This window comes from Athene cunicularia, assembly GCF_003259725.1.
Source record: "Athene cunicularia isolate RWA chromosome 1 unlocalized genomic scaffold, athCun1 chr1_part1, whole genome shotgun sequence".
Taxonomy (NCBI): Eukaryota; Metazoa; Chordata; class Aves; order Strigiformes; family Strigidae; genus Athene; species Athene cunicularia.
Genome location: NW_020799091.1, coordinates 178,118 through 206,071, shown reverse-complemented (window position 1 = coordinate 206,071; position 27,954 = coordinate 178,118). Strand labels below are relative to the sequence as shown.

The 27,954-nt window shown below is 41.9% G+C and overlaps 1 protein-coding gene across 1 annotated transcript; it reads left to right on the top strand.

Annotated features, from left to right (window-relative positions):
- On the top strand, window positions 1-24,574 carry PGM2L1 (phosphoglucomutase 2 like 1). Its single transcript, XM_026844581.1, has 13 exons — window positions 1-268; window positions 7,330-7,436; window positions 9,643-9,727; window positions 10,682-10,765; window positions 12,345-12,538; window positions 13,399-13,588; window positions 13,822-13,916; window positions 14,733-14,913; window positions 16,532-16,625; window positions 18,551-18,680; window positions 20,021-20,210; window positions 20,750-20,883; window positions 23,109-24,574. The coding sequence occupies exons 1-13, from the start codon at window positions 215-217 to the stop codon at window positions 23,209-23,211; spliced, it is 1,641 nt and encodes a 546-aa protein (XP_026700382.1). The 5' UTR covers window positions 1-214; the 3' UTR covers window positions 23,212-24,574.
- The last annotated feature ends 3,380 nt before the right edge of the window (window positions 24,575-27,954 follow it).

Sequence of the window (27,954 nt, the reverse complement as noted above, 5' to 3'; positions counted from 1 at the left end):
CTTGTCACACTGCAGAACTAGGAATTATTTGAAAACAATGAGCATATAGTTGGGATCCTGATGTCAAGAACTAAATCAAGACCTTAATCTTCTTTTGCAGAACCAAAAAACAAAAGAACAGATTGAAAGCTTGTTACAGAATGGAAAGCATAAAGAGTTACGGGATCGTCTCTGCTGCAGGCTGACCTTTGGGACTGCCGGGCTTCGCTCTGCCATGGGAGCAGGCTTTTGCTACATCAATGATCTCACGGTGATCCAGTCAACACAGGTAAGCCGAGTAGTTAAACAGGAGAGGATAGAATGGTTTCACAGTAAATGTTTGGGCCGTACAGCGTACGGGTGAAATACAAGCTGAGGGTGAAACGCGGCAGCCATTCAACAGGAGAGCATTAGCATGAAACGTTTAGTGCTGAAAGAAAATAAAGTAGCTTGAACAGGTTTAACTGGGCATCCTAGGAGGCAGAATAGAATCACCTCCACTGGAATTTGGCCAGTAATTAAAGTCTATTCTACTGCTCTGTAGTTGGAAATCATTAGCTGTCCTAAGAAATTGTAGTATTTGGCAAAAACTAAACAAAAAACCCAACAAGAAAAGCCCCAAAGCAAACCAACCTCCAGCCAAACAAGCCTTTTCTTCCATTTTTAGCCAAAGTTGCAAACATACAACTCTGTATGTCAAATTTTGTATACGAAAATAGCAGGTTTTACTAAGAAAATGAACACAGGAAGTAAGATGACGAAAGAAAATATAGACAAACTGAAGAACATCTGTATTGTAAACTGTTTAATTTCTGATGAATCCTTCCAGCAACACGCGTTGTGTTACCTACAACTGGATTGGATAGTTGTAGAAAATACTGTGGTTAAGTGCCTTGGCATTAGTGTAGCTTTGTCTGCAGCTCTTGGTGCTTTTTTAAGTAGACATGCAAGGAAGTAATTTGAGATATGAACTTAAACTCTCACATGTCAAATCTTATGTTCCTATTGGATCAGAGAGGTCAGTGGTTCGTGGTTTATCCAGGATTTAAGATTTGTGTATATGGGTTAAAGATACCATTATAGAATTACTTGCTAAGAAAGCATTGTAGACAGCTGTTGATCTTTTAGATCTGAAGTTTGTTGGAGTATTTTAAGATGGACTTCTTGATTTAAATACAGACAGGGACATCTTGGAACTTAGACGTAGCTCTTGACTGCCACTTTGGTAGTTGTATTTAGTGTTGTTGAAAAGAGTCTGATGGGATGGGTCTGCCTGTGGGGTAAAGTTTAGGCCAGGGAGGCTTTCGTCCTAATTTCCTCCTCGTCTGCCAGAGATTAGGCTCTGCTGGTGCTAGATGGCCATTTAGAAGGGCACAAAAACTGGTGCGTGGAGTTGAGCTGGACAGAGGCTGCTCTGGGGTCACAGCTGATAGCAGTGCTGTGGTGGGAAGAGTGCTGGCAGACTCCTCACTTCTGACACATCTTTTCCTTGAACCATGTTTTAGATGAGCTGTTTAAGTTGCTTAACAACCAGAAATACGGTTTTCTTAACAACCAGAAATTCGGTTTTCTGGACTTCTTCAATATCTTTTACTTTTTCCTCTGTTGGCTTTGGTCTTGCATGCCCGAAGAGGGCTGGAAAATGGATCAGTCTATTCTCAGTTTCCCTCCCTGCTTCTCTTCCAAGCAGTGTTAATGAGTTGTGCGTTGATTGTCTGAATGAATCAACCTGTTGATGCATATAAAGCTTAATCATCTCTGCTTTTTCATTGAAGCACTGTTTTGTTCAAGGACAGATGATCCATTCTTTCTCAAAGAACTTGGTCCCCAGTTGTCTAATTTCCTTCCTCACCTTTTTGATAAACACCTTTGGAAGGAATGGTTGATGTTGATTTAGTTTTTGGTCAAAAGCAGTCCATGCTCCTTTTCTATATTGCTGTCTTACAGTGGGTTTGTTCTTAAATTTGCTTATTGTATAGTACAAGCATGCTTTTCAGCTGATGTGTTCCTCTATCAGTTTTTTCCCCCAAACAAGTAGATTGAATAACTACTCTTCACAACTAAACTTCATAAAAAAATTAATTTGGAGTACGTTTGAAATTGATCTGATATTATCCATACTTGGAGCACATGAAACAAGAGTCTGAATTCGAACATTGATTTATCTAGGTTGTAGTCCTGTTAAACTATCATTCCTGACTTGAAGTATGTGCAAGAATGACTATCTGTTGTGGTAAATATTAAGCAAAAAGGAGTTGGATTCTTAATCTGCAAGGTACGGCTTTCTCTCACCCCACTGAAGGTAGTGAGAGGCAAGGAAAGGCAAGTGTTGAATCCTTTTGAAAACCAATAGTCTGAGTCAGTAAATGATGTTCCGTATTTCCTTATCAACATAAAAATACATGGGTATAAAATAATGGGTTTGGACTGTAAACATTAAATATACTTAAACATCTTATCTGTTCCCACCTTTAGTCTTGACTGTTGGAAATATAATGAACTGATATATTTGTAACCATTGTACTTGGAACATCAATAAAAAGTTTTTGTTACGACAAACCAACTAAACCTTATCTACTTTGTCAAGTTCTTTTTTTATAAATGGAACTTCAGCCTATGATAAAAGGTGTTTTATTACATGATTTACAAAGGGATGATAAAATCTCTCATTTAATACTTAAAACACTTTAGAACAGTTGGCTCTGCAGGTTGTGCTCTGACAGACGTCCCTCAGTAGACATGACAGAAATAATCTGTTTTCTGTTGGCTCAGGGGGAAGTGCTGTGCTTAAACCTTGGAATAGCTGGGACTCCTGAGCTGTTTGACATACTGCTAATGTCGGAGTTGTACAACTGGAGCCCAAACTCTTGTGGTGAAACCAAATTCCAATCAGCTGTTTATACAGGCCTTGAAAAAAAAAAAAAAAAAAAAAAAAAAAAAAAAAAAAAAAAAAAAAGAGAAGTAACATGTTGGAACTCATTGGCAGGGTTTGAAACCCACCCGTCTGTCTGACCATCGTTTTCTCTTCAGCATCATCTTGGGTCTAACAGAAAGCTTTCTTTAGGTTTTGAACCTATAAACTGGACACATCCTAGAATGATGCTTCCTTTAATTCTGACCTTACTGATCTGAGTATGCCAAACTCATCTGCCACAAATACTGTGATGGTATGAACAAAACTTGCTGATGTGGTACAGGTGGTCTCCACTGATCCAGTGGAAAAAAAAATGAAGTGATTAAGAAAAAAAAAAAATCATTTAACAGTTAGTAGTTTTGTTGCCAGTGATGGAATCGTTGAGTAGTAAAGTCGCTTTAAACAAGCCTGCTTTGCTTTGAGGCAAACGTTTGGATAATGCAGAGGAAGAAATAGCGATTTTACTTTTTGGCCCGTGCAGTCTGTTGAACTTGGAGCCGCTCACGCTCCGAGCGCCTGGGCGCTGCGTGCTGCCTTTGTGTTGCCAGTCTCGTGGAAGCAGGACTGAACTCGGGTCGGGTGACTGATACGCATTCTTGGCAGAAAGTGAAAAGTTTCGTTTTGGTCAGCGGGGAGTGTGTTTGTAAGTTCAGCTTCATGGGTATTACCGGTTTCTGGAAGTAACAAACTGGCTTGTATTCGCTTGCTCCCTCTGTGGAGCTTCTATTTTTAGTTGTTTATTAAAGCTGTATATCAAGTTAGAAAAAGCAATCTCTGTGAAGAGGATTAGAGCTCGTTTCTGAAGTAAACAGCATCAGATTTAATCTCTTTGTTTGAGTACTCTTGTTTCAGAAGCTAAGGACATTAAAGTTTTGCTGAACCTAATCTGAAAATGGGCAACTCTGTCTCTCTCTCTTTGTCCTTACCTGCTACAAGAATAAATGGCCATTCAAAAACCCAGTGTAAATTCAGTCAATTAAAATAAACCTTAGTTAAGTTGCGTGCTTAAGTGCATGCTGTGTTCTTCATTGCACGGTTATATCGATACCACGAAAAGTCAGATCCAGAATGGTACAGAGTATCCAGCAGTTGCTTTTGACTCGTCTGAAGATCATAGGCATAAAGCCGAGATTTCCCTGCCCGAGTATTGCTTCTGTCCTGCTGAACTGATGGCTTTCGTTAAGAGGTAAGTAACCCACGGCTGACGTTCACAATGACAAACCAATCATCTTTTGAGTTTCCTGTTGCTCCATAAGCAAAGCTAAAGGTAATAGCTGAAGGGTTTAGATACTGGACTTCATAAAGCTGTTACTATCTCTCTTGATTTCATCAACCAAAGACCTGTCCATCCCATTCTTGATATCGTCACTTTCCCCTCACTTCTCTCTTGATCATAAGGGACTGGACACACAAGAGGATTATTTAAAATATAGCAGTAGAAGCAGACTGGAAGTGTCTGTGAATTTTATATAGAGAAATCACCTCAACTGTGCAGTGCTACAAATATTTGTAATACTTCAGTGCACCTAAAGAGAATTTGGTTTGAGATGCACTGAGACGGCTGTACATTTGTATGTTGACACTTGCTAATAAGTTACTCATTCTCACCAGGTACGTAATGGCCAGATGTTGACTTGGATATCTTCAGTTCAGAAGCAGTAGCTACCCCAGGTGAAATTGGATGGGGACACTAAAGAATAGGAATTCTTTAAATTGAGAAACTTATTTTAAAAAGGACTTATCCCAAGAGGTGTTGGAGTTACTAACGACCCTCTGAGGAAGGGTGGATGGAACCTGGAGAAAAATAAATAGAGTAGACAGTTCAGGTAGTGGAGAGCCTCTGCATTCACTTCCTCTCGCTGTTATTTTAAAATTTTATTTTTATTTTAATTTCCTTTTTATTCCCTAATATTTAAACTTTTATATTTTATTTATTTAATAAAGGTATTTGGATAGTAAACAAGTGCTGTAGGACTAGACTAATTTCAGCTGTGAGATCTTTGGCTAAGCTTAAGGTATTTTGTTCTCATACTGCATATTGTGTTGTCTTAATTTTAAGCAAAACTTCTTCATGGCAGAAAGTAAAGAAGTTCCTTTTGTTATTCATATGAAATCTTTGATCCCTGTCAAACAGCGAAGCGGATTTAAGAGGATGTCCTAGGAAGAATCTCACTTCACCCTTGGGGAGAGTGTTAGATTGTAGTGGCACCCAGTAGCTGCCAAAAAAGTCTCGGGCAGAAATAGCTGGGATGAGGTGCGGGGGAGAAAGCACAGAAGATCAAATCTGCTATAAAAATCAATATAGGCCCTTACTTTGCAACAAAAATAAATCACTTCTGTGTCGGAGGAATGGAGGGAACAGAAAGCTGGGAGATGTATTAGAGCCAAAAAGCCAACCCAGCTATGGTGATTGTCGCTGGGAATTAAGGGGTGAGGAGGAAATCCGATGTGCGGAATCCTGGAGATGCCCCTGTTGTGGGAGAGCTCCTGGGCAGGGGTGTGGAATGGAAATCGTGTGTAACGCTTGTGCTTTTGTGAAGAGTGGTTTGTTGTCTGTAGTCTATTGACTTTTTAATGTGGATGAGTGTTAGTTGTTCTAGCTGAACTTACCTTGATTCATGCTGCTTCTCCAAAAGTTTTTCTGCTTCTAATGAGTACCAGTTTGTCCAGTAGGATCCTGCTGCTCCTCCACGTCTCTTTCTGTGTAGTTTCTTGAGATTTGAAGAACTAGTACAGCTAAAACTCTGCGTTGTCCTCTGATCTCAAGTTACTGCTAGCTTAAATAAGGATCTGTTGATAAATCTGTTGCTCATCTCTTTAAATGTTAGTCAACCTGTTCAAGTCTAATTTGAACCAGTTTTTCCCATTCCTCTGTCTCATACTGCTTTACAACTGTGAATGAAAATTCTTAAAGTTGTCAGGGCAGCGTGAACATGTTTGTGTATCAACACCTTTCAGTTCGGTGTGAAGGTGATTTCAGCTGGCGATCATGCCATGGCTCAGCTTCCAGTTCTGTCAGGGTTCAAAGATTTTTATTTATTTAAAATGTTTTGTTTGTGGTGTGTTTTTTTTTTTTCTCCTCTCCGTGAATCCCTCTATAGAAACACTACATCTGTGGCTGAAATGGTTCTCCAAAGAGATGCCAATATCCACTTGTTTGTGTTTGAAGTACATTCTTTGGTGGAAAGGGAAATAACCATTAAAAAAAAAATGCACTCAGTTGGATTTCATGGGTAGGAGTCAGGCTGACTTTCCACTGGAGAGATTGGTGATGCTGAGTCAGATCCAGATAAGGACATTTGCAGAGAATTGCACTTAATTCTGGAGGAAAAAAAATATGTCCAATTCTAGTGCAAAACACCTGCCCCCTTTCTATCAAGAGGAAGCTTGTACCCTGTAAGAGCGAGCCTTTGTAAGATGAGCTTGGCTGTGGTAAGTTCAGGGTGCTGGGGAAGGCTGGAGCTTCTGGAAACTTCCATTAGCCATAGAGCATCCATCATCTTGTCTAAACCTGCTAATCCGTCCTGGGTTGTTGCTCTGCTGGATCTCCAGCGAGATTCTAACTGGGAAGTGAATGGGTGTGAGGGCCGCAGGGAGGGTGAGGCTGCAACACCACGTTAACGCACTCTTTCAGAGAGCACCTCTCTCCTCCTGGTTGGAAAAGAAGGGGTGGCTGCCTGAGGGGCTGTTTGTTTTTCTCCTGTGTACGTTTTGGTGCATATTTCTCCTCACCCCCAATGTGTTTTAACATTTTTCCCCCCTTGATGCTCCCCTTTTTTCTCCCTGCATGGGGGTCTTCTCTGATACCCTGCCATTGGAAATGCTCTGCCTTGATGTATAGAAGACTCTACTTGTATTTGTGCTGTTGTATCGGCACAGTGTATAAATAGAGGACTTTAAGACTTTAATCTGTCCACCTGGAACAGGTCACTAGTAATAAACTTTCATTTGAAGAAGAGGGTAAGGATGAAGCATCCGTTGAGTGCACAACTACAACTCCCCCCATGGAAGCAGGGCAGAAGAGGTGTCTGACTGCTGCTAGCCTTCTACTGCCTCAGGGCATGGCAAAAAAAATGGATTTTTCTAAACTGGGTCTTGAAGATGGTTTGGATATGTAACAGCACAGTACAGATTGAAACCAAGTGTTTGCTGCTTGAGGGTTTTGCTGGCTTGAGCTTTCTGTTTATGCTGTTTGGTCACTTATTGTTGTTCTGGTTTTATTTCCCGCAGCTGTTTATCTGCTTGCTTTCTTTTTGTGAACCCTTTGGAGAAAAAGAAGTATGCTGCTTTTGTGAATATCATTATTGACGTTTTTGATGAGCTATAATTTGCCTACTGACGTTATAAACCCTATGGAAAAAATAATTTTTAATGTTTGTGTGCTGCACTAGAGCTAATTCTTCCCTACTTTTTTTTTTCTCTTTTTTTCTTTCCAGGGGATCTACAAGTATCTTGAGAGGTGTTTTTCAGACTTTAAGCAGAGAGGCTTTGTTGTTGGATATGACACACGAGGTCAGGTGACCAGCAACTGCAGCAGTAAGAAGTATGAGTATTGATTACATTTGCAAGACTAGAAATTAAATTGTGGCTTTAAATGCATTCCGTTCTATCAGAGTATTTTTGTCATGAACTGTGCACACTCTTTCCCTTCCCTTAGTCTATTTAAATAATAACGAAGAGAGGCATGGACTAAAGCTTCTGTAATACCACTTGCCAGCAAATGTGGAATGTAAGGCTAGTCACTTCACCAAAGAATTTACAGTCTAAATGCACAAGAACATTAGGCAGTCATTAAAAAGTTGATGTGCCCGGAGAGAAATTTGAATGTGAAGGTAAATTCAGAATACTAATATCTAGCTTGAGATCACTAAGTATTAATGCACTATTGTTAACGCTGTTGTTCCTTTGTATTATGCATCCAATTTAAGCTTGCTTGGGGCAGAAGAATTCTACCTGCAGCCTACTGTAACCCAGTATTTTGGTACCCTCATGCTAGTCTGGGAGCTCGGTGTAGTTCCACATTGGGAATATTTTACTTGGAATCCTTAAAATGTAAACTTCCAGTGATGCCAAATCGTGCTCTTTGCAAGGAAAGGGGAGAGAGGATCTGTGCAAGAACTGCTTCCTAAATTCTGTAAGGAATCCTAATCCCTTGTCATTTGGGGAGCAAAACACATGATGTTATGGCATGCCTTACAAAAAACCCAACCCATTAGCTAATTATTATTTAGTTAATGAGTAGTTAATTATTGTAGCTAATGTAGTTATTTGCTGTAACTAATGTAGTTATTTGTTGTTATTATTTTTGTCAACATTTAATATTCTAGAGATGTAAATGCTCTTGGTATAATAGATCACAGACTCTAGTGACTAAAAATTTCTCCGTTCCCCTGCATTCTGCCTCTCCCCGCCTGCCTGTCTGCTCTTCAGATACACGTGGCACGTTATCCACCAGGCTTTGGCATAAGGATTTTAAACTCCTCTATTACGCTGTGTTTGCAAGGCTGTTACCCAACTTGCTGGGGTTAAGCACAGCTTAAAAATGAGAAAGTATACAAAAGCCATTCCTTTTCAGCCACACAAAGCTTGGAATTCAGACTCAGGTGAGAGTGCAGTGTTTCACCTGTCAAAGGAGCAAATCAGTTCTCAACTACGTGTTTCTTTTGCCCCCCTTGGGATGGTACACAGTTACAGCAGTGCTAAAATCAGACTGAACCACCCCAGAACTGGATCAGTGTGCTTATCCAGCGCTGTGAGCAGGAGAGTCCCGTTCTTTGCATCAGTTCCAGTGCCGAGGGAGATGACAGACATCTGCCTGTATCCTGTAGTTAAGTTGACGTAAATCATTGTGATACACGAGCAAAATTTCAGAAGCTTCAGCTACCAGCTGAGCTCTTAAACTCTTTTAAAGTGGTTTCGGGTTACGTTTGATAGGTGCTGTAGTGAAATTCCGAGTAACTGAAACTTTGACTACGGTACACTCATGATGGGAGATAAGGAAGCAAGTATTCACGTTTGCCTGTAAAAATGAACGAGAAAAGCAAACTTACGCTGTTTAATCTCTCATCTGTTTTGACTCTGAGACTTCCCATTAACTGCCAAGCTGTGTGTACCTGACCTGAAAAGAACAGTTTCATATCAAACACTTACCTGAAAGAGAATGAGTTTCCCTGCTGCTTAAAAGTTTATTATAAAGGCAAGGTTTAAAACCACGGGTGCTGTTACTGTTCTTAAACTTTCTGGAATAAGAGTGTGCTGGTTTGCAGAAGTATATTTTAGGAATAGATCTGCTTGATGGATCTTGTCTGCAGCTGCTGAGCAAGGCTGGCAAACAAGCTTTGTGGTGTGGGATGCCGAACCTTTTTCCAACCCTGCTCTTGCAGGCATCTGGCACTTTAAACTTTCTGGGAGATTGGTTCTGTCCTTGAATAAAGGACAAGTGTCACACCAGTAGGTTCTGTATCTTTGGTTTTGCTATCGCTGGTTTGTTTACGGGGTTGGCTGAAGTGCCTTGTGCTCCTCGAGCAATTGGAGGGGAAAAAAAAAAAAAAGCGCTGACCTGGATTCTACAGCCTGAAAACTGCATTACATTGGTTTTACAAACTGTAGGATACTACTCTTGGTGTAAGCTAAAAAACAATAGAGGGATTTCAGGACCAAGTGAAGGGAAGGTTATGGTAACGCCATATGGCTGTTGGATTGTTGTGGGGAGTTGGGATGACTGACTCTTTTCTTTTGCATGTTGGCAGACTTGCAAAACTCACTGCAGCAGTCCTGCTGGCTAAAGATGTACCCGTATACTTCTTTTCCACGTATGTCCCTACGCCTTTTGTGGTGAGTCCTCTTCTTTTTGTATTGTTGAACCAGTTAAGGGTGTCTTTAAAATTTACTAAAAACGTGAACTAGCAATTTTCTTCTCAAATTCCATTATTTAAACAAAAAAAAAAATACAGGTTGCTTGGTATGTTTGGCTCTTCAAGGAGGCTGTAACAAGAATGTTGCTGAATTGTCCTGTGTGCAGATAGTTGATAGAATCACACTTCACCCTAAGCTGCTACGTGAGGGCAACAGTTCTTGCAGTCCAGGGTTTGCTCTGTGAGCTACAGGTGAAGCATTCTGCTCCTCTTGTATTTGGTGCGTAACCACCTGGGTGTCATAAGGGTCAAAGATGATATTTATGTGTGTGAATATCTACACGTATATAGGGACTATGACTGGAACTCCTTAGAGTGGGAGAGGTGAAGGGTTGTCTCTGCTTCTCATATCTCAAAAACCAGCTTTCTGTTCTAGCCACAGAAGATTTTTCCTGCAGGGTTTTAAATCCTTGTTTTCTCTTCTGCAAACTTCTCTAGTGTGCTGTGTGTGCTGTGGGTCTTGTTTTGAGGGGCGGGCTGAAAGGATCAGATGCTCTTTAGCTGGAAATACCCATGACGTGTCTTTCAACAAGCCTTTTGGTGAATTCCTTCATTCTGTTCCAGACTGTTTTCTCTTTCTCAAATGTGCAACCTGAGCGTAGACTTTCTTTAGTTGGCCGGTTAACAATTGTGTTTATGTAATTAGTAAATAGAATAATGTTCCTCTGCAAGAGAATACAAGTTTTCTCTCTATTACTAGCTACAGGAAACAAAATGAGGAGCATTCATGTCTACAATTTCAAATAAACTGATGAAACACTAAGAGCCACTTCTCCCGTAGCATCCTGTTGCATAACTGTCCTAATAATATAATGTTATTTGTGCCAGCGGCAGAACTCCTGAGTCAATTGACATTTCTGGGTTTCCTTTGTAGCCCTATGCTGTTCAGCAGCTCAAAGCTGTGGCTGGTGTGATGATCACAGCATCCCACAACAGGAAGGAGGACAATGGGTACAAGGTAGGGCTTGAACTTGAAGTTCATAGCATGTCACAGCCGGCTCCTTTCCGGTATTACCTACGTGCCATTGCAGCTTCTGGAGCATGTGTGTGTGTACATTAGAAGGAGAAATGACTTCAAGTAATTAATCCTTCTATAACTTGAATTACACACGCTTTCTTCTGGGACTGGAATTTAAGACCACACTGTGTATCTTGAGCACGTCTCTTGTGACATTCCAGAGTCTAATCAGCAGCTGAAGAAATGTTTAAGCAATTTATGATGTGTTCCTGTCTTATACTTAAAAATTTGTTTAAAACTAAGCTAGGACTTAGGTGAATTAGTTCAAACAGTAGGTAACTGTGCTGAAGATGGTGATGGTTTAAGTGTTGAATAATAAAACTTCGTAGTAGTGTGTTGCTTCTGTAAGGTTTTTCTGGGCATTGAAAAGAGATGGGTGGCTTCATTTTGAAATCTTGGAATAGTATAACCATCCAAAAGAGCAAATGCTGCTTATGCAGTATTGTAACACAGTATTTTCCTTCTAAACTTTTATAAGAATCTGAACTAAGCTCTAAACTTCTACTAAGCTTAGCATTCTAAAAGCTTAGTAACTGATCAGTGAGTAATGGCAGTGATAGGAAAGCCAGACTTGCTCTGCACAGAGATAACTCTTGGAGGTGATTGTACTGCACTTGTCCTCCGTGGCACAAGTTGTAAAGTACTTCACCAGTGTTTGCTTTTGTGTAACTATAGCAATGAGTAAGAAAATAAGCAACATCAGTTTTCCAGGTGCTTCATTTATCAGGAAGCTATTCTGTTTGTGTCTTCTGATAGAAAGCATTTTATTCTCATCAGGTTATTGTTTTTTTCTAGTCTTTCACAAGCATCGTTTTATCTTTCACTGTTTCCCGTGTGAATTCAGCAGCTCCTGAAGGTTTTGGACAATTTTAAGCTAATTTGACAAACCCGTAGTTTTGCAGATAACTGATTACTTAACGGGTTTCGTGAAAGCCAGTGGGTAAGAGAGACAGATTGGTCTGAGTAGAAGGTCTGCACTGTGAGCTCAACTGTGCTATTGGAAACAAACTGTGGGAAAACCAGCATCTAAAATAATTCTCCAACAAAGACTTTTTATAGTTCAGCATTTGATAGTGTTTCCAGCTGAAAGATCGCAGTTGTTCAGTTATGGAAAACATGTACCTTGGCACACTGCTTATCTGTTTTGCTTTGATTTCAAAAAACAAGTTGTGCTTCTTTCTCAAAAGGAATGCCAGGTTATGTAGAAGGTCATGTTTTTCTTCTGTTACAGTCTGCACAACACTCTCAAATGTAAGTGCCCGGTTTCGGTTTCTCACGTCTTGATGATTTCAGTCATAACAGCTCAATACCACCTTTTTTTTGAAAATAGATCGTGTTGCTGAGTAGCTATCATCACATCAACTGGGATTCCAAATGGCTTTTGAGGTTCAGGCCGGTCTGATGCAAGCCTTTTCTGTATGGCTGCAGGAAGCATGCAGAATCCTACAGCTAAAAGCATTTATCAAGTTAATAATCTTTGTAAATAAACTGTGTCTTGTTTTCCTTAAACTTATACCAGGTTTATTGGGAAAATGGAGCACAGATCACCTCTCCTCACGATAAGGAAATTATAAAATGTATAGAAGAGTGCGTTGAACCGTGGAATGGCTCTTGGAATGAGAATCTAGTAGACACCAGTCCCCTTAGACAGGATCCTCTGAAGAAAATTTGTGACTGTTACATGGAGGATCTGAAAAGGATCTGTTATCATAGGTATAAACCAAAACGTACTTAAATGATGGTTTTAAGTAAGCTCTGGGTGACAATGTTCTGGAAAACTAACTGCTGACAGATAGACTTCAATAGTAAAGCTTCTGATTTGGGTGTAGGGGTTGGGCAGTCTTCCAAAACTTTAATATTTTCAGACCTGCCTGTAGTGGTTTTTATTACAGCGACTCGATTTCTGTCCTTACGGTTCACAGAAGCCGAGTGCTCCACTCTGCCACAGACATCACTGTCTGCTTGAGGCCATTGCTCTGTGCTCTTCATGGTGGGAATAATTTTTGGTCATCTCCCCATTCTGTCTCACCCCATCTCTCCCCTGATGTGGCATTAAATTAGGACTAAACCATACTTGATAATAAAACCTTTGGACACTAGGCTCCAGTGAAGCACCCTGATGTGAACCATTTTCTGAATAAAATGCAGAAATTCAGAGTAAAGGTGAGGTGTACATGCGTGGAACAGAGGTGAGAAGATTAACTTAAAGGCTGGGTGGGGCAGATGACAAAAATAAAAGGAGGAGGATGTATAATGTAGGTAGAGTAGAGCCAGAGCAAGATCTTGAGGGTGGTGGAAGATCTTGGGTTTGATGCAGAAATTAACAGTTCATTCTTGGGAGAATTTCAGCCCATTCAGCAGAAGGTAAATATCTCCTTTTCCAGGAGAGGCTTTAACCCAGCAATTTCTAGTGAAAGTCCAAATGAGCACTTTTCACTCATTCCTACTTTGAAATTAATGCAGAAATCAGCAGAATAGCACAAAGTATAATTGCATTTTCTTTTGCTTTCTCACATGAAAGTACTCTTGTCAAATAACTGAAATCTTACAGAAATTCTTTTTTTCCTTCTCAGGGAGCTAAACGTGCAAACAAATTTGAAGTTTGTTCATACCTCTTTCCATGGAGTTGGACATGACTACGTGCAGTTGGCTTTCAAAGCGTTTGGCTTTCAGCCCCCCATTCCAGTACCTGAACAAAAAGATCCGGATCCAGACTTCTCTACTGTCAAATGCCCAAATCCTGAAGAAGGAGAATCTGTGCTGGTATTTTTGTTTCTACTTCATCACAGTTCTCTGTTTAGATATGAAACTTTGTTGGAAAAAAAAAAGAGAGAGACAAAAGATGAGAACGGGAAGTACCTGACTTTCAGCTCTGTTAATACAGTGGGCAAACTATATGAGATTTTCTTTCACTCCATGTTATATGTAAGTAGGATGACTGTGGATTTATTTTCTCACATGATTTTATTTCCCCGCCCCGCCCCTTCTCTCACCAGGAGCTGTCACTGAGGCTTGCAGAGAAAGAAAATGCTAGAGTTGTAGTGGCTACTGATCCAGATGCAGACAGACTAGCAGTGGCAGAACAGCAGAAGTAAGTGATGGGCCCTCAAATTTTACCTCTTTCTGCAGAAGAGGTGGTGAAAATTGCAGAATGTCCCCAAATGGTAGAGAGGCACACACCTTCAACCCACTCTTTCCTGTTGTGACTTAAGTTATTCAGGTATTCCTAGCTTCATCTTTTGGTATAGCTCCACCCGAAATAATGTCTTTTCAATAAAATCAGTTAACTCAGAAAAGATTAAAAATTTAACCAGTGTTACAGTAAATGACCAAATAAAACTTAACTGAAAAGTTGCGTGGTGACTAAAGGCAGTAAAATCTTTTTGTTACTGGTGTTTTTATTAGGCAAACAAATTCTGCCTTGGGACAGTTAGCTGTGGTAGGCTTTTTTTGGGTGTTTTTTGTTGTGTTGTTGGTTTGTTTTTTTTCCCCCCCGGCACCTTTATATTGAATAGAAATTATTTTTCTTCCACTAACAGGCCAAAATTCTGATCATTGTGTAAGTAACTGTCTATAATACGTGATTGCTCAGGCATTGCCTGACTGCAATGTGTAGACTGCTGTACTTCTGTCTGATAAATTAAAAAGACCTGAACTGTTTTAAAGCTGACAGTAAGGATACTTAATTGGTATCTTTGCTTGCTAACAGAATGCTCTGGGCTTGTAAATCATTGAGACGTGATAAATGTGGAGTCCTGTTGGTACGATGGCTTTGTATAGAGCAGCTTGTCAGTAGTGTGCTCAGATTCCTGTTGTTCCAGCGACTGCAGAAAGCATTTCCCCCTGAGTGGATGCTCCTGGGCAACCTGAAAGAGCTCTTAACATTTTCTGTCCTGTCTGCCTGCAGTGGCTGCTGGAAGGTGTTCACCGGCAACGAACTAGCAGCTTTGTTTGGGTGGTGGATGTTTTCTTGCTGGAAGGAAAACTGCTCCGAAGATGCTGATGTGAAGAATGTTTACATGTTAGCGACCACAGTCTCCTCGAAAATTTTGAGGGCTATTGCACTTAAAGAGGGATTTCACTTTGAAGTAAGTCTGAGTTTTTTATGATTTTTTATTTTTATTTTTTTTTCCCCCCCCCCAAACATTGGACACGTTTAGTGTCCAGCTGGACAGGGCACTGGGCCATCTTGTCTAGACTCTGCTTTTTTGCCATGAAATGTTGGACCAGATGATCCTTGAGGTCCCCTCCAGCCTGATAATCTGTGATTCTGTGTCTTCTTGGCAATCAGATTTTACTCTGCCGTGTTCTCCATCTAGCCCCTCTGCTTACGACTTCACAAAATGGAAAAATAAACAGATGGCTTCCAGTCTGCTGGCTGGGAGTTTCTCTGTGTGCCAACTTGCAGAGAACACTGTTTTACCTGGGCAAGCCTGGTTTCAGCCTCTGTAGTGTTTCTCAACACTTGTTACAGTGAATGCAGACTGTGAGATCAACTTAAGCAAAGCTGCAAAGAGACCGTAACGTGGCACAAATTAAAGCCTGGATTACATATAATAGAAATGCTGCTGTCTTGGTTTTTTTCCTAGAGATAAATTCTTGGCTAATAGAATCAAGGTGTGTGCAACTTGGCGTGTTTACTACAAAAATGGAGTGCTTTTTGATGGATTTGTAACAAACACAGGTTACACAGTGTTCCTTCAGGCGCTCAGATCCCCAGTAGGTTTTAAATTTGGTTTTACTTCAAATTGTGACAGGCAGAGGATCCCTTATGTTCCGATCTTTAATTTCATTAAGGACTTGCTAAAAGAGAAAATGGGGGGAGGTTTCCCCCGCAGACTGACAGTTACTGTTTAGTTCCTGCATTCAAATTAAGTACTTGCTCAGATTTCTGAGCCTGCTGGATGTTAGAGCACTTGCATCTGTTATGGCTAAAGCTTAGCACGACCACACAAGGATCCAGGTCTTGTTTAATACGTGTTTTAGTTAAATCCGTGTGCGATGCAACAAAAAGATTTTGCCAAATGCTGGGAATTTCCAGTTTGACTGGAAAAGAAGTAGGAATTTACAGAACCCCTTGGTCTCCTCTAAAAGCTTCCCCTCTTTATACCTTCTTTCTCTCCAAGAAGGACAGTTTCTGAGTGTTTGATTGCTTTTGCGTGATTTGCAGAGCACAAGGAGTGCTCTTCCCTCCCATCACCCAAAATTGCTGTTTATGTTTCTGTAACTTTTTCCTTTTGAATAACCTTGTACTGTTGTTCTCATCTGATAAGCACCACGGAAGATCTTACCTGGTCTCGGAGAGAACCACAGTCTCTCAAACACGCTTATTCCTTGATTTAATATTCATGTCCTCGTTGAGTATTCACTAGTAAAATTCTTTCCAATGTCTCTTTGCCTTAGATTTGTTATCTAAACTGTGAAGGTATGACTTGTCTAATGTTTGTCTTTACTGTCCCTATTCTGTCTGTCAATTAGATTTAAATTCAGGGAAATGATTTTGAGAAAATCAGAAAAATCTCCTTAAGCTTTAGTGTTTTGACTCTGCAGCAGTCTTTCCCACTGATGGTAAAATTCAGGATAATATTTTAATTTTTTTTCTTTTTGAGTCTGAAGCATCCTGGAGATGAAGGGAATAGTAGCTACACTTCTTTGACTTGAAACTAAATTTAAAAAATGTATATTTAATGCACTCTTCTGTTTCAGGAAACACTCCCTGGTTTTAAGTGGATTGGAAGCAGAGTAAAAGATCTCCTAGATAATGGAAAAGAAGTTCTTTTTGCATTTGAAGAGTCTATTGGTATGTATGCTAATATCACTTTTAAAATGTTGAGAACTGAGGAGGGGGGGAATGTGACTAAAAAGGAGTGGTCTTGGTTATGAAATGAAACACAGGAAATTTATTTTTCTTTCTGCGCTTACTGCTATTGAAATTCTGCTCTCATCAAATCAACTTGCCAACTGTCATAACAACTGATAGATGAATCTCTGATTCTGGTATTGTGCTTGTGCAGTAGCCCCACACAAACCTGCTCTGATACAGGTGGAAAGCCCTCAGATGCCAGAGCCAAACTGCTGTTGCTCTGTGGCCTTAGAGCTGAGATTAAGCGCAGGATCTGTTCTTAATCAGTTCAGTGTCTTCCAGGTCCTCCTGCTGTAATGGCTCTGTGGATCTGGGAGGTGGTGGCTTTGGCCACACTACCTGTCACAGCAGTACTGTGGTTCCTCCAGGAGCTGCACACTGTCCCCTCATGCTTCAGGACAATATGTGAGGAAGCCAGAGATGTGCAGGAATAACATGAAATACCTATGGAAGCGTGTGAATATTCCTGCTGACCTTGCCTTGAGCACTCTGCTTACCTTGGTCATCTTGCTGACGCCACTTACCTGCAGAGAACTGTGTAGTGAGCGTTTCAGCTACAGGAATTCTCCACTTCTTCAGACAAACGGCAGCTTTCTGGGACAGCATATTCACATGTAATATGGCATTTGAAAAAAGAAGCACCCGCTGAAGAGGGTGTGTGTCCGTGCTGGCTTTATTCACAGAATTAAAGAAGCTTTTAACCATAAGGAGTTAGGATCTTGCTCGCACATCCCTTTAGAAACACGGCGTCTTGGCAGTACTGGGGGGCACTGGTGTGTGGGTTACCAAGGCTGTATCTGTGGGGGTTCCTTTGGTTCAAATGACAGGCAAGACTCTTTGCAGTATCGGTGTGCTTGTACAAAACAAGCAAATTCTTGTTTAGTGCTGTACTTTGAGAGATCTTACTGAGTCAGAATCATTCAGGTTGGAAAAGCCCCTCAGGATCAGCGAGTCCAACCCTCAGCCCGACTCTACAAAGCTCTCCCCTACCCCACATCCCCCACAGCTCATCCCAACGGCCCTGAAACCCCCCCAGGGATGGGGACTCCCCCCTCCCTGGGCAGCCTGTTCCACTCTCGGACCACTCTTGCTGGGAAACATTTTCTCCTCCTGCCCAGCCTGACCCTCCCCTGGGGCAGTTTCCAGCCGTTCCCTCTTGTCCTGTCCCTGATCCCCTGGGAGCAGAGCCCAGCCCCAGCCTCTCTGCAATGTCCTGTCAGGAGCTGCAGAGAGGGATGAGGGCTCCCCTCAGCCTCCTCCTCCTCACCCTGAACACTCCCAGCTCCTTCCCTGGCTCCTCACAGGATTTATTCCCCAGGCCCTTCCCCAGCCCCGTTGCCCTCCTCTGCCCTCGCTCCAGCCCCTCCAGATCTCTCTGGGGTTGAGGTGCCCAAACCTGGACACAACCCTCCAGGTGTGGCCTCCCCAGTGCCGAGCACAGGGGACTGTCACCTCCCTGCTCCTGCTGGTCACACCAGTGCTGACCCAAGCCAGGAGGCCGTTGGCTTTCTTGGCCCCTGGGCACGCTGCTGGCTCCTGTTCAGCTGCTTGTCACTGAGAACCCCCAGACCCTTCTCCCCCAGACAGCTCCAGCCACCCCTCCCCGAGCCAGTAGCCACGCAGGGGGTTGTCATCTCCTCAGAGATGCAGATGTTATCAATCTGGAATTAATTAATTATAGCATGTATCTTTCCAGCTCTATAACCCCTAAGTTAATTAGATTTCTTAGAAAAGTAATAAAACCAACTTACATGTATCGGCCAATTTTCTTTTAAAGGAAAAAGATTAAACCTTCAATCAAGTAAACCAATGTAATAATATGCCGGGTCATTTTTTCCACAATCAATTTTTTTTATTTCTAGGCTTCATGTGTGGCACATCAGTGTTGGATAAAGATGGTGTAAGTGCAGCTGTGGTCACAGCTGAAATGGCAACCTACCTGGAAGGCAAGAACCTGACGCTGGCACAGAAACTCACCGAGATATATGAAACGTAAGTTGTGGTTTTTATTAGTGCGTTCTAGAGAACTGTTTTGGAGCTGGGCATAATCTTGTAAATATTTTTAATGCGTCCCTCAGACGTTTTGTCATTGTAGATTGGCTTTTTTTCTGATGCTGTGATGGACTGCAATCGTCGGTGTGACAGCTACCACTTGGATGTCAGATCTCCCAAAGGACTAAAGAGGCCCTTCCTATCATGTTTCTGCAATAAATTGGGGAAGAGTAGAATTTTGTGTAGGGATCCAGCAGGACAAGCTTTTTCTCTCTTATTTAATTCATGCTATGTTACTTCTCTTAATTCTGATTGGTAGTTTTAGTTGTGGTCTGTGTGCTTCTCTTTAAACAGTTACTAATTTCACTTAAACACGCTCTGGGGATTGTTAGAAGGTCCCGTGCTGTTCTTGCAGGGATTTGTAACAGAACAGAGGTTAAAGGAATGGCCTGTGTTCGGTAGCTATGGACACAATTCACAGCAATAAAGTAAGGAACATGTTTATGTCGGAATTAAGTCACGTACTGTGATAAGCCCAGTTCGTCGGCAGAAGATCCTGCGCTTTAACAGAACTGGTGGTGCAGTTAGAGCAAATCAGAGATGCCATTCCTTCACCTGCCAGCCCAGCAGAGAGACTGTGGCCCTCAGAACCTTGTAACGAGGGAGCCCAAACGATGGTCAGCGTTTATCTCTTCATGGCACTCGGGAGTTTGCTGTGTCATATGCAAACTGTAGCAAAACCCATTCTGCACAGCTGGATTGAAAAGCTGTCAGAGAGATAACAATCGATTTTCCAGTCACAGTTTTTGAAGCTGCAGAGAAGGGTCTCTGTGGAATGAGGAGTGGGTGGAATATAGCGAAGAACAGCTGAAATTCCAACGTGTGCACGTGGTCGCTGCACCTCGTGAGTGCTCGCGTTCGGTCTGACTGGGGATAGCAGTTTTAACTTGGGTGAAATCATCAGTCACCTGCCTCAGAGGCTGTTGGAATAATCTGTTGTGGCTGCTTGCTTTGCTTTGGCAGACAGTTTTTGATGGTGTGGGAATGATGCTGCATATTCATTTCCCGAGGGCTACTAAGGCTGCATTTAGCCAAATGGCTGGCTTTTATTTCTTTGGAACTGAAACCTTAGCTTGAATTTAAAAATAGCTTAAGATAATCTGAGTAATGCAGTGAATTCTGCTTCAGAGTCCAAACATTTACCTATGAATACTGTTTCCACAGCTGTGAGAACTGCATTCTCTTTCTGTTATTGCTTTTCCAAACAGGGGCTTGCTTTAGATACCAGATGTGCAGATAACTTCTGAATCTTGTCACTGAAAATGTTGATCTGCTTGTAGGTATGGATATCACATATCAAAGACTTCTTATTTCTTGTGCTACGATCCTCCTACTATCAAACGGATATTTGAGAAACTTCGGAACTTCGATGCCCCTCAGTCTTACCCCAAATTTTGTGGTATTTACAATATATTACACGTACGAGACATTACCACTGGCTATGATAGCAGCCAGCCAAATAAGAAATCGGTGAGTTACAAAGGATTTTTGCAGGAGAGGTTCTGTTTTTGATGAGACTGAAAGTTAAACACACCAAGAACTACACAGAAAGATGTACTGTGTCCGCTGAGATGGCAGCATAATTACCATCATCTATTAAGACTGCTTAACAACATTTACTGGGGGAGAGGACTGCTTAAATGTGAAATGGCTTGGCTATTGTGTTGACTATTTTGATATAACAACGAATGAACTGCATTAGTTCAAGGCAGCTTGATGCTCCTGCAACTCTGGAGCTGTCTAGCAGACTTCCAGGTGTTGAAATTCCAGTGGGAGTGGGAATTCCAGTCCCGTTACCCTGAAATATTGAGTCTGATCGAAGTGATAGGTCTGTCAGGATGAAATAACTTGTTTTAATCTGTTGGCTTGTGGATGTACACTGCAGGGGACATCAGCACGTTTAGCTTTGTATGTACTGAATGTTGTATTGAAAAAAGAATAAATTTATTAAAAATCCTCTTTGGTGTTAGCCGGGGTGTTCTGTAATAAAATGTTGTTGTTTTACCTAGGTACTGCCAGTGAGTAAAAGCAGCCAGATGATCACTTTTACATTTCAAAATGGTTGTGTTGCCACCCTTCGGACAAGTGGAACAGAACCAAAGATCAAGTACTACGCGGAGATGTGTGCACTGCCCGAGCAGAGGTCAGTAGCCGGCCTGCGGGCACACGCTCTCGGTGTCACACAGGTCAGGGTGCCTGGGGGGGGGGACACCTCTCTGCCTCCTCAGAGACTGAGCCTCTCTTAAACTGGCCACAACCATGCACATCCCAGCCCGTAAGGGATCCCCTCTGCAGTGGATAAAACCAAGAATTAAATTTTCAGCACCTGCTACAGTAGGAGACTTCTCTTATTAACCCAATTCCTCGCTCGCTTAGAATTAAAAAGTGACAAAGTTGCGCTTCACTGGCAAGTATGCTTAAACCCAGGTGGATTCTTGGTGCATTTGTGTTGCTCCGAGCTACTGGATAGTAACTAGAGGTCTGTGCCCTTTTGACAGCCACCTGGATTGAGCTGCTTTCTGTTTAAAAGAGGGGAAATAAAAACAGGGTGTGTTTTACTGAAATCAGGAGTGTGGACAAGGAGCCCAGGTTCTCAGTCTAGCTAACGGAGAGAAGCAGGCTCTTGAATGGGATTCCTAACCTAAATCGAGTACCGCTCCTTTCAGACTTGTGTCCCAACATTTCTGTGGAGCAGAGAATTGAAAATAACACAAAGGGGCCTCTGGTTCAGTATTTATTTCAACTTGTTGGCAGGAATTCAGGGTGAGTGTATTTTTATCACTGAATGTTTTGGTGAGATTTAGGCAGTCAGTGGATAGTCCCTTTGCTTCTAAAACGTGCACGTGAGGGGATACGCAGATCCACGCCGAGACACCTTTCCACAGGTTGCTGAAGTATTCTTTACAAACATGTTTTATTGCCACATGAAGCCCGTTAACATAGCTACAGCGCATCTTTTGAACCATGTTTTTAAATTGTTCTGGGTTGACCATGGAATAACAGGTCAGAGAAGTGTTAGGAGTTCTACATCCCAGTTCTCTGAATGGCAGCTCTTGCCAGAAGCTTGTATTTATTTGGTTGGAGAGCTTTCTGATTGTCTGGCATGTGAATGCACTTTGTTACGTGGGTATGGAAATTCTCACTTCGGTTTAGAACATGCTTCCGTAAACCTGGGAGTGGGCAAGGTACCAATTGCTGTAAATGCTGCAAAAAATGTGAGAGATAATGAGGCAAAGAGCTGCACCAACAAGCAAGACATAAATGCTAGAAATATTGCCCTGAACCTAATAATCTTAACACAAGTGAAAGCCAGATGGGTAAGAATAGTGGGGAGAGAAACACTACCTGAGGATTTGTTGCATCATTTGGACTTCTGCTGGTAAGTCAGAAAAATACCTTTAATTTTAGTAATACCTATGGTTAGTGACAATTATTATCCAGAGCATGACATTGAAAAGCTTTCAAGCTTCCCTCGTTCAAGGTGTAAACCATCTGTAGGAACCTCAAAAGGCTTTCCTCTCCGTAATAGCTTTGCAAATATTTCTCTGACTTGCTGTTTATTGATTGTTCTTAAAAGCTGAACCTCAGGAAATTCTCTGTTGTTGCAGCATTTTGGGGTGTTTTCTTTAAAAGGAAGTGGTGACCTGAAGGGCAACGATATATTGCCAGTTCCACAAGTGAGCAAAGGAAATGTAAATAAGCCTGGTTTGTCTGTTCTCCATTAAAAACACTGAGTTCCTCTCCCTCTAGTGAGACCCCTGGCCTAGGAGAGGGATTAGGCTTTTTTTTTTTTTTTTTTTTTTTTTTTTTTAAAGGAGTGTCGCAATGCATTAGTGTTTGTGCCTGTGGATCTTGTCTTTTTACTCAAACGAATGTCTGGACGTTTAAATAGGGAAAGGATCAGTGTATTACGGTGTCCTCTTGTGAGCTGTGACACTTTGCCTGATTACTCAATCCCCCAAATTGCCCTTGAGTCAAAATACAGTCACATACCCTGGATGGGTAGAGAAGAATACAGGGGATCTAACTCTTCTGTTAGTAGCTCATTCTTCCTCTTTAATCCATTTAGTCTGTGTCTGACCAGTCTTGCATTGGTTTTGCAGTCATTAGTGTCCCCTTTGCTAGCCTAGAGCCCTCTAGTGGCGATTATTTTTAAAAAATTAAATGAATTTAAATGAATACAGCAATAGTCCCTACTGAGAAGTACCTTGTTAAATCAAGCAGGTTGGAGTCTCCACACGTTGATGCTGGTAGGAGCCATCACAGCTAGTCCACCACCATCAGATCTTGCCTTTTTAATTTTTGTTTAAAAAAAAATATGTTTATAGTGTTTATCAAACCTCTGACATGGTATTGTGCTCTTTCTAGTGACAGAAGCATTCTGGAAGAAGAACTTCAGAAGCTTATTGAGGCTTTGATTGAGAATTTTCTTGAACCTGATAAGAATGGACTGATCTGGCGCTCAGCTTAGATCTCCTGTAACCGGTGTTCAGAGAAGCGACCGCCTGCACTGCGTCATGTGAAACAAAGGAACCAAGAACAGAACTCCATTTCATACGTGTGCGTGTGTGTGCGCGTGTTAAACAGCTACATTTTTATTCTGTAAAGAAGCAGCATTCTTTTGTCAGGCTTTTCACCAAAGTCTGGGCTAGAAAATTGGGATAAGGAGAGAAAGCGAGAGTAAAGGATGGAATTTATTATTATAATTTCCCATCCTTTTGACCAAATTCATCTGCACCAATGCAAATGAACAGCCCATGTAGGTTTAAGGCGGCAGATCTTAGCCACTAGATCCGGTCTTAAACTAATTTCAGGTACCCAATACCTTTTTGTGCAAAAAAAAAAAAAAAAAAAAAAAAAAACGGGTAGTCTCAGTGGTTGAAGGAAGCCATTACTCCAAACTGACAAAACTGCTTCTTCCTAGCTGTTGTGTGTGAGTGTAGGTATCATTGTTACAGGTCTTAATTTCCAAAAACGTTGGAGTTCAGTGCTTAGCATTTCTTGTTTAGGCAAGTTGTTCAATATGACATTTTTTTCAGCTACTTAAGTATCCTTCCGTTGTTAAAGGTGCTCTTGGTGCATTGTATTTCCTGTGTGTATCTTAAAAATATTTACTCGATAGTGAAACAATAGTGGCAACACATGCAGCCTGGGGTTTGAATTGTGTAGTGCCTTTCGGAGGCTTCCAGAGGAATGCAAACTTGTTCATTCCTTGGCTAAATTGCCCATTCAAACCACCGTAAGCTTGGTAACAATTTTTTTGTCCCACATCTCTGAAGGATCTTAGCTTTTTCTTTTTGTTTTTAATAAACGTTTCAGAAATTGTATGAAAATTCCAGTTAGTGACTTTTTTGGTTTTGAAAGTGGAGATGAGACACTGACACCATAGACTTTTTTTTTTTTTTAGTACCTAAATAATGATTTTTTTTGGTCATGTCTTGTAAGCTAATTTCTGTTAGAATAACAGTTTACAAATACTATTATTCTTTAGCTCTTGGCACAAATCTTTAGCAACTTCCCATTGTCTGTTTTCTACTTTTTCTTGAGTAGAAAGTGATACTGCTAATCACTTTTTCCAGAAAAATAGACTGCTACAGAAATCCTCATGTAGATACCTAGGGCTTCAGACAATAAAACCTGTGTCTTTTGGCCCAGAAAAGCTGTGGAAGATACTTGAACTGAAACAGCACTTCAAGAAAAAACTGCGTATTGATTAACTGAGAATACTCCTTGTTAACGTGTGCTGCTACGTTGCTAATATAACCCTCCGAATAAAGCCAGTGATGTTCTGAACATCTCCCCGCTATCCCGTCACAATAATTAAAGAAAAAAAACCCCAAACCTGAACACTTAACCGCTGTGTTGAAGGGTACCTGAGAAGAACGGAAGATGCCCTGAAGTTAAAGCCGTTGTTTTGCCACTATTGTTAAATGGCTGAACCTGTCCTCCATCCCGTTATACCCTTACAGCTTGATGCCGTAGGATTGCGCGGAGTGTTTTTGTGTGTGTTGCATCTAGATGGCTTTACAGAGCACCAAGGTTTCTGTGTCTGTGCGGGTATTGGGTATTTCATGCTGACAGAAGCTTTGCACTATAACCGTGGATAAGTATTTTGCTGTATATGAATGTACATGTACTGCAAGAAGGTCTGTGTTGCACAAATTCTTATTTGCCACTGATATTTATTTATTTTTTATTTTAAGAGAAAATATTTCCAAATTGTTCTGCAATTGAGTGAAATGTATCTAATGCCAAGATTATTATTTTTTTTTTTTTCTTGGTTGTACATTTGACTGATGTGGTGGGGAAAATGGGTGAAAGCATTTACGCGTAGAGCGCGCCCATGTTGTTGTACAGGGCTGGGTAGGTCTCGGAAGGTGTAAAGGCATTTCTGACTGCTGCTTTGTCTTGAGTTTTCACAAAAAAAGATGCAGATCTGGATCCCGACTGCGCTGGATTTGAAGGAGGTTTGTTCCACTGGCAGCAGATTAAAGCCTTAGGCATTTTGGATTTTTGTTTTTAAATAGCCTGCTAGTAGTACAGAAGAGAACAAGAGACTTAGAACATAATTTTGAACAAAGGTAAACACTGTAAAAAGCGTAGTGTGTGTGCGATGAGGCCAGCTGTGTGTATATCGTAGCAATTAGCATTAGGAGTTTCGTCTCGCGAGTTATGTTTATGCTTCTACGAAGAGCAGGAATCTGCAATTTCCCAGAGAGATCTGCTTTATATCAGTAGTCAAGTGCCATAAATGCAGTATGGGAGAAAACCGTGATTACGTTTTCAAATCGGCATTCTTAGAAGTTGGTAACTGTTCCTAGTCGAAATATCTTGAATTAAAAAAACCCAAAATACGGGGAGTTAAGATCCTTCTCGCCGATAGCTTTGAGCAGTAAGTTATAGATGTAGTAGTGCTTTTGGAATGACAGCAACAGGCACGATGTGTTGAATGTATTTTAAGGGTATAATAACTATTGCTGTTTTTAAACTGCTGCTACCGTTGTTTTCCTACTGTATTTGAACTGTTTGATATATTTATACTGTTCCGTTTGTGGAACTCCTCCTTGATCTCCTCCCTCTGATCTTGCTTCCCTTACTTCTGTTACTGTGAAGGACTGTAATTCTCTTATTTCATCACCCTGTAACTGTGTGTTATACATTGTGTTCGAGTTTGGGCTTGTGCACAGCCCTCTTTCAGTTGTCAGCTGTTCTTTACTATTTTTCAGATAAGAACAAAGGCTTTTCAGACTTGAGCAAGGAGCAGATAATAGATCAAAGTACGCTGTGGATGTTTACTAAGCGCTGCCCGTTAACATCCGCCTTGTCAGAGATTGGTCTACAGCAAGACATTGGCTTAAACTGTAACCGTGCAGCCAAGGATTTGTGTTAAGCATTTGATAAAATAAGTAGGGCTTGTTTTTGTCTTTTTCCCTTTTTGACGTGACAGGGTTAATCCCTGTCTCACTCAGATGTGTGATAAAGTTGTGTTTCCATAGGCCTAGGACAGGACCTTTGTAAGTCCAGGAGATTTGCCAGGCAAGGTTTGAGTGTCTATGATACAGAGCTTGTGGCCAAATTTTTTATTCTAGTTGTGCTAACAGCGTTCAGTCCGTGGTTTAAGTAGCCTTGAGTGCTATTCGCATCTCTTCTGGCACCTCTGAAGGATGCGTCCTGCCACGGCGTGAGTGAATCCTAAACTCTTGCGTGGAAGAGAAGGAGGTTTAACACAGGACAGTTTGGCTGGAAGCTTCAAGCCCAGCTTTGGCCGTAGCCTGGAGTAGCTTCACTTGCCCAGCCCTTCGCTCGCAGCCCCAGCACGAGGCAGCTCCCAGGAGCCAAGTTTCCCTTGGGCTGGAGAACTGGGATCTTGCCTGAGTGGGTCTCCTAATTTTTCCTTAATTTAAATACCCAGCTCTTCCTTCTGAAGAGGGGAAAAACCTTAACTGCGTCATCCACGGAGTAAATTAAAACTCTCCATGTTTGCGTTTCAGACATTGAGGTGACTTACAACATGGAGTACACGCTGCCTGGGCTCCTTTACCTGCCTTGGGCAGCTCTTGGCTGATCTCAAGCTCTTGCTGTAGCTTTGCCCGGAGGATACCCACATGTGAAAATTTTTGGCATTATTCCCCGGTTTAGCGATACTCCGGTTGCACTTTGTGTCCTCTCTCTGCCTGGCTCCTGAGGGATTTGAGCTCCTGTTTCATTAAAGGGAGCGTGTTGGTGTGAGACTATGAGAGGACTGAGGGTGAAGCCACCAGGTGGACTGATGGTTTTTGTCATTTGTGGTGGGGTGGAAGGCGTGATCTGCTTTAGAAAGCACTTGGATGTTCTCTTGAATTTTAAATCATCATTCTGTCATCCCCCACCCTGTTTGGCCTTGTCTCCCCAAGTAAGGGAGTTTTTGCATGGGGACGCCTGGGTGGTTACAGTCCATCGTGATACGCAGGACATTTTCCATTCTCCCCCGCCCCTCAAGAGTAGCTTTGTACGAGGTGATTCGAGGATCTGAAGTGGCATCTTTCTCCTTGTCTAGAATCCTGGGGAGTTCTGGATCTGTACTCTCGTTTACCTTGTGTCTGTTCTGTAAAACTAGGGCATATTACAAAAACAGAGTGAGAATTTGCACTTTTCTGAAGAATTTCTGTGTATTGCTATGTGGATTTAGCTGAATGAAGTGTTATAAGTAATAAAATATTCTTTGTAGTAGCAACCCTTCGTGTTTCTTTGGTCTTTAGTCAAACGCTATTACCCCAAAACTGGAGTGGGTGGGTAATTGTTCCTGACTTGGTGTAGGAGGAATATTGATGGTGTGCTGCTCAGAGTGCTGCAGCATTCTCCTGGCAACACCGGCTGCTCGAGGCGTGGATGGGCACAGGCTTTGCTGGGTAAAACCTGTCTGAGGGCCGGGCCCGGAGAGTTGTGGTGAGCGGAGTTAAATCCAGCTGGCGGCCGGTCAGGAGCGGTGTCCCCCAGGGCTGGGTGCTGGGGCCGCTCCTGGTTAACATCTTTACTGGTGATCTGGACGAGGGGGTCGAGGGCACCCTCAGTCAGTTTGCAGGTGACCCCCGGTTGGGTGGGAGTGTTGGTCTGCTCGAGGGTGGGGAGGCTGCAGAGAGACCTGGCCAGGCTGGAGCCACGGGCTGAGCCCGACTGGGGGAGTTTCACTGAGGGCAAATGCCGGGGGCTGCCCTTGGGCCACAACAACCCCCAG

Coding starts and splice junctions, on each gene's coding strand:
- PGM2L1 (XM_026844581.1), top strand. CDS start 215: ATGGGAGCAGGCTTTTGCTACATCAATGATCTCACGGTGATCCAGTCA. Junction 269..7,329: donor CGGTGATCCAGTCAACACAG/GTAAGCCGAGTA, acceptor TTTTCTTTCCAG/GGGATCTACAAGTATCTTGA. Junction 10,766..12,344: donor AGGAGGACAATGGGTACAAG/GTAGGGCTTGAA, acceptor AACTTATACCAG/GTTTATTGGGAAAATGGAGC.